Below are 6,914 nucleotides of genomic sequence, written 5' to 3' on the forward strand. Positions count from 1 at the left end.
AACCTAGGCAACCTCCTGGATGGACCTTCGTCTACATCCTCATTTGCCTGGCCCTCAAGTTCCAGGGCCCCATATCTGTTCTGTAAGGGCAACCGGGAAGGTGAGGGAGGCCAGGCGGGCGTTCACCTGGCACCCCGAGCAGGAACCTGTAATTGTTGAAATAATCTCAAATTCACCACTTGAGGTTCTTAAATAGGGTAGTACTAACTTATGATGTCTTCAAGATTTTATCTCTGCAGAAAAGGAGATCTAAGTCTACACCTCATACATAAAAGATCTTGGCACTAGGTAAATTATTTCAATTTTCTCCTTCCAGAAGGTAAATGCTGTAATACATTGTCGTGCATTTTGGTTGGAATGCTCAGCTGGAACGTGCTGTTTCTGAAAGCTGGTGAGGTCACCCTGTTACAAAGGATTAAAGAGATGTTCATGTGTTTTCAGACAACAAAATATTACTCAAGCACCTGCTTGAGTTAAATGTAATTGTTGGACTGAAATTTCTTGGAAGTGACTTTTTAATTCCATTTCAAACTCTGTCAAAATTACCTCATTTTTTCTGCTTGCTTTTTTTTAAGCTCTGTTCAGCTTGTGCATAAAATTTCTTACGTAAGACGTTTTCCAAAAAAATTGGTCTTGTCTTAGCGTCAATTGAGGCTTTAACTTATGTTCTGAAAGTATAACTTGCATAGTTCTTTCTCGTTTATCTTCTTTCTCTATGCTGTTTCTGAATTGGTTTGTATAGTATGAGTCACTTCTGTGTAGCAAGTTTTCCATTGAATACAGCAATAAAGTAGGGATGGACAAAAGGGAGAAGAAGGATTGAGGTAAGCTGGCTAAGTTATTTGAAAAAGTTGCTCAAAGTGCACCAAGTGTTAGCAATAGTGAAATAAGTAATGTTTCTAACAAGCCTTGACTTTTATTAACTTTGAAGAGCCATCGGGTTTTGGGAGAAAGCTATAGTGGATCCCTTTAATATGTGTAGTTTTGGTTTGCAGGATGGATTAAGAGCTCTGCAAACTTTTGAGCTGCCTTTTTTTTTTCATTCCTATCCCGTGGAATATACTAATGCTGAAGGACTGGACTTGAGATAAATTGTGCAGGACAGGAGAGGAAGTCTTTCTACCTCCTATATCAGTATTCCCTTACAAACTGGTCATGTACAAATCCGTTTCATATCATACGCTGAGCACTCCTGTTTGTTCTTGTGTTCCAGGTCAATCAGTGGTGCTCCCCCAGCCCACTGTGGTACAGCTCCAGGCTTCAGGGGTGCTTCCTGCCTCCCAGCCAGTCATTGCCGTCACTGGAGGGACCTCGCAGCTTCACAATCATATGGTGAATGCATTGCCTCCGGCTGCTGGAAATGGCTCAACAAGCAGCAAAATACCAGTGACTAAGCCCTTGCTTCAAAGCACCACACCAGCAATGGGGCTGGATGTAAGTTCTGACTGTGTGATGGTAGCTAATAACCAAAGCTTGGAAGCAGTTTTCAGTTACCTGCATGTGGGATATAATGGGGTAACCAGGGTCACTTTAGAGTTTCAGGAAGACAGAGCTGTAGTTGGGCTTGTCTAATAGGATTTCTAACAATAAACAGGGAATTTGGCAGCTTGGCAAAGAATGGGGAGGAACAGCTTGATATCTGCTGGCCTGCCTGGAGTTGCAGGCCAGGTATGCAAGCATTGTGGCAGAAGACAGTGCAGATGTATTTTTTTCCTTCGCTTGTCTTCTCAGCTGCAAGCTCTCGATGGCTGGAGCTCTCTTACATGCAGGAAGATTTGCTGCATCTGATTTTTGATAAGTGCTAAAGCAGTTTTCTAATCCATATAATAAAAACACTCCTTTGGAAGTAGATGAATTGAAAATGTCAGCAGTAGGCCTGATTCTTTTTCCGTCCCCTTTATCTCCCCAGATTTTACTCATGATTTTTAGAAACTTCAGGTATTGGGTTTCTTATGATCCTAATCTCTTCAGGCTCCCTTTTGATCATATACTGAATGAGTAGAAAAGGGGTAAGCTCTCAACAGTCACTGTGCAAATAAGTAAGTTTTTCCACAGTAGCTCTCAGTAAGCAGTGGATGTAAACAGAAATAGCTTTTGAGATGTGTGGGTTTTTTTTCCCCCTTCAGCTTTGACATCTTAACTAGCTAGCAAGCTGGGTGTTAACTTGATTTAATTCCTAGTAGTTTGGAGCTGCTTTGGTTGCATTTTGTTGTCCAGAGGATGGCATGGTTGTGGAAAGTACCAAAGCTTCTTGTTTGTGGCTTTTAAACTCTCAGGGTGTCGTTCTCCAGTGTGGTATTCTAAGTGCAGTTGTCGTGAGCTGAGGGTCTTACCGCATCTCTCAGTGTGAGGGAGAAAACACAGGTGTCCATTCACATGAAATTTTGCAGTAAGTCACCTGCTTATTAGCAGTGCAGGACACTGTTTCTCAAAGGCACGTGCCTTCTGGCTTCTTTGGAGGGATGTTGTTGTACAGTTTCCTAGTGTCTGAGAATTGCCACTCATGCTTGGTATTAAATTTTCCTCACTATTCGTGTTTGTGTGTGGGCTGTGTTTTTAAATGAAAAATTATTTGCTACAAATAATTCAGCAGCCAGACTGCAATGGAAACCTAATCTTGAATTTGCAAGAAGCTAACAAAGGTCTGTCAGTAGACAGACCAGTGAAGAGCGCTGCATTTTTAAATGATAATTGCCTGCCATGCAAAGCCAAACTGAAGAGACCTGTCAGCAGTCATTAGATTTGTGACTCCCTGTAATCAGGACTAGCATGGCACCTTGCCATTGTCTGAATATAAAGTTTGATTGACAAGACCCCCTTATTGTCATCACACTTCATATACACATCTGTGACAGTCAGTAGTCAAATGTGTAGCTGGGGTAATGAATAGCTGTTTGTTTTGAATGATGGCTGCGTGTGAAGCTGTTTTAGGGAGGCAGTCTAAAGACTTGGTATCAGCCTGAATGCTGCCCATCTTACCTGTGTTTATTGAAACATGAAAAAACAGTTGCAACTGCTCTTTGGCACATACTGTGAAATAGCACTTTGAAAAAGAACAAATGTTTCAGGATGCAGCTGGCGCCAGCAGGGTTAAAACATCTTGCGACTGCTGTAGACGCCATATGTGGTGCTCAGAGCTGCACAGATGTAGCTGTCATTCGAGCTCTGTAACACGTGTTTTTGTTTGCTAATCTAAGCAGATGTTGCCGGATAAAAAGAAACACTGCAGGACTTTCTTTTGGGCTTAGGAGGGATAAATTGTTAGCTTAACACTCAGCCCTTCCGATGGATTAGACTGAGATCGGCTGATAGCAAGCTGTACGCGTGAGGCCGTACGTTGTGCTTGCCCTGATGGCACACATTTACGCAGCTTGCCAGCCGTGGGGAAGTGCCAGGCTTTCAATGCAGTCACTCTTCACTAGGGAACCGGTAAAGAACTTTCCACTAGGAAATTGGACAAAAGAAACGCTGCCTAAGCAAGCCACTCTTCTGGTTGAAGGAAAGAGGTTCTTAATTATAAAAGCAGATTGCCTTTCCTGTTGCAATTAAATGATATGAGGACGTAAACGGTAGGTGTGTGAGGGAATCCAGTTTAGTTGTGTCCTTATAGGGCCTTTCTCTCATGTTTCACTCTGTAGTGAGAAAGGATTTAATTCTGCCTCCCAGTTCTGTTGATAAAAAAAATGAAAACTTAGAAGAAATTAGATTATGCAAAATTACTTCAACATAAGTGTGGATTTCTATTAAAGAATCCTGTTTTCTGTGCTGTACATTGGGTAATTTTCATATGAAATAAACTCATTAGTCAAGTTGTGTTCTGTTGAGTTTGAGACAAGAAAACCCAGATCTCTCATAAGAACAGAGAAAACACTCGCATAGGTTTTGTATTCCCACATTTAAGATGCATCTTTGAAGACAGCAGCTTTCGTAAGCTGAGGTAAGAAGCCAGCCAATGTAAAGTTGAAATGGTTTGTACTTTCAGCTCTTTGTTAACTTTCCCAGTGTACGTACCAAAAACTCTGTGGAGTGTGAGAGACATTCTTACCGCCTTGTGCTAGAAATACAGCTTGCGTTGGAATGGAGGTTTAATTTTGCTCAGAACTGAGTTTTCTTTGGAAGACTAAACTGAGGTAGCAGTGTTTATTTGTAAAGTGCATGACTCTTTGTAAAGACTCTGAAGATGGACAATCTGAATCTAGTTAGTACTGTTTGAAGCAAGGTTTTGCAGTGAACCTTTCACTTCATAGTTACAACATCTTTTTTGTGTGTGTGTTAGTGGTGGTGTAGTCTTTAAAGCTAGGAAGCAAAAGTTGCATCACTGATTAATGTTTGATTTTAATGCCAGTGTTTTCCCTTTATGGTCTGTGTTTCCTGAGAATCAGCAGTTACTATCTTGAGTGGTAAATTAGTACAATACAACCTACAAAGAGGGAGGCTGCAAAAGAAGTTAGCAGAGGTGTTTGCTACGTTTGATCTTTGTTTGGCACTTGTGCAAAGCAATGTTGCTCAAGCAGTCTGACATTGTAAATTAGTTCCTCTCTCTCTTCTGATTACCAAAATGCTCAAGGAAGGGGCATGTTTGTCTTGATGCCAAACCAGCTGTGTAACGCTTAGTGCCATACTGCTTCCAGGTTTAAGCATTGTTGCACTGTTTCACACACACAACTCTTTCTGTTTCCTGCATCAGATTTAGGTAGGATCAGATGTGCAGTTGTGGCTTATTCCCCAGGAAAAGCCAGGCAAGCGCTAAAGGGTTGACCAAGGACCTTAAACTGTTTTAGGGATTGTCAGGTAAAACAAAATAACTCAAGGACGCAAATAGTTGGGTTTCATTTAAGCAAGCTTAAGAAATGAGTCGAAGTGAAACAGTCTATGGTGTGGCATAGACTGAAATGCAGTTATTGCACAGAGTACCTTGAATTGGACTCGGGAGAGCTTCTGTTCCTGACAGCGTTTGGAGGACACTGAGTAAGGGAGGGCAGTCTAGATAAATACCATCTGAAACATAGCTGGTAGTGTCTGAACCAGCCATAGATGTACCTTAGGATATACTCTTACGGTACAAACACTGCACTGGTGCTTTAACTCCATGTTTTCTTCAGGGAAGCAGGTAGATTTGCCAGGGGTTCCAGACACTTAGTCAAAAGCTATCCAGTAGTGAATAATCCTGAGCAGGTCTGCAAATAAGAATGGATGTAAACAATTTGGTCTTCTCTGTTTGACTTCATGATGCAAAACCTCAACTACTTGTTTGGAATATCACACAACTCAAGCCAAAGCTGCTGCATGAACTCATTCCTTATTATTTCATTTCTGGACAGTTGAAATGATCCTGGCCCCAAATTGGTGTGTTCTATACACTACAGTCCTTGGCTAGCCTGAATCTTTTTTTTTCCAAAGTTTTTATATGTCTGCAGAAGTTTTCTTATATTAAGTACTGTAGTACTTAAAAAATTCAAGACAAAGCTTAGTGTTAATGAAAATATGTTAAAATCTTTTCCTTCTCTGCTCTCTGCTAAAGAGAGAAACTGGAGTAAGTACAAACAGTTTCACTTTCACAGACTTTTGTTGGTGGCAGCAGACTAGATGTATAATAAACGATCTTTACAGAAAGCAATTAGATCAACATGGAGACAGCCCAAAACGTTATTGCACTGTAACATGTTTTCTTAGTCTTTGTCACCAGACTGCAGTATCATGAAGAAGAATGACTTCTTCAAACGGCCTGTAGCCAATTTTTCTTGCAGACACCAAAGCCCTAGAGCAACATATTGTCTGCGTGTGGGTATATACAGGGAGAGAGTTGGAAAGCTATGGTTAAAGTTCTTTAAGCAGCCAGACCTTAACTGGAGCACACTATCTGAGTTCATTAATGTTATTACTCTGTGACTTGTTTATTTTTTCCTAGACTGATTCTTCTAGAATAGTTCTCATCTTTTTTCTTTAGCTTCCATGCTCGAATAGATACAGGTTACTCCAGTGCATGTGTTGGTAGCTACTGGAGGATATTCAGGTCCGTGTAAGGTACAGCATTCAGTTCTCTTTCAATGTAAACATCATTAAGGCACATCCTGTTGTAGCTTAATAGTGTGATGGAAGTCTTCTGTTTTTAATAAAAACAGAGTTGCTGTTGCTAATCTGTGAGGGAAAGGAAATCAACAGAGTAGTGTTTAAACTTAGGATTTCAAGTAGTTTTGTATAGCTCTGCAGTATCGATCGTTGTTATCCTTGTCAGCAGCAAGATGCTTTCAGTCTAGGTCATGCCGCTCAGTGCAAACCACAAAATGAGTAAGTGGTAAAAGATGATAGACTGTTCCTGCTTGGGAAAAAAATCAGAGTCATCAAGACTGTTGGATGATGGGGAGGGGATACTTTGAACTGTTCTGGTCTGGTCTTGCAGACTGAATGCCTGCTAGTGGTTGGAGTCAATTATGTGCCTTGCTGGGGTATATTTGCTGGTTTAGCTTAATTCAGAAGGAATCCAGTTTGTGTGCTCTACTGGAGACTGTTCTCTGATGTGAAACAAAGCATAACCTGCCAAGCAGGCAGGTTTGCTTGACCAACCTGATCTCCTTCTATGACCAGGTGACCCGCCTAGTGGACGAGGGAAAGGCTGTAGATGTGGTCTACCTGCACTTCAGTAAGGCCTTTGACACTGTCTCCCACAGCATTCTCCTCGAGAAGCTGGCGGCTCACGGCCTAGACAGGTGTACTCTGCGCTGGGTCAAAAACTGGCTGGACGGCCGGGCCCAGAGAGTTGTGGTGAATGGAGTTCAATCCAGTTGGCGGCCGGTCACGAGCGGTGTTCCCCAGGGCTCAGTTTTGGGGCCGGTCTTGTTCAATATCTTTATCAATGATCTGGACGAAGGGATCGAGTGCACCCTCAGTAAGTTTGCAGACGACACCAAGTTGGG

The 6,914-nt window shown here is 41.8% G+C and overlaps 1 protein-coding gene across 1 annotated transcript in view; it reads left to right on the forward strand.

Annotated features, from left to right (window-relative positions):
- The window catches only part of ATF6 (activating transcription factor 6), an 83,047-nt gene that overhangs the window by 6,570 nt on the left and 69,563 nt on the right, over positions 1 to 6,914 (forward strand). Inside the window, 1 exon segment of the mRNA XM_009320600.1 lies at positions 1,214 to 1,434. Coding sequence (XP_009318875.1) covers positions 1,214 to 1,434 — 221 coding nt within the window.

Source organism: Pygoscelis adeliae, unplaced genomic scaffold (genome assembly GCF_000699105.1).
Source record: "Pygoscelis adeliae isolate BGI_AS28 unplaced genomic scaffold, ASM69910v1 Scaffold402, whole genome shotgun sequence".
Classification (NCBI taxonomy): domain Eukaryota; kingdom Metazoa; phylum Chordata; class Aves; order Sphenisciformes; family Spheniscidae; genus Pygoscelis; species Pygoscelis adeliae.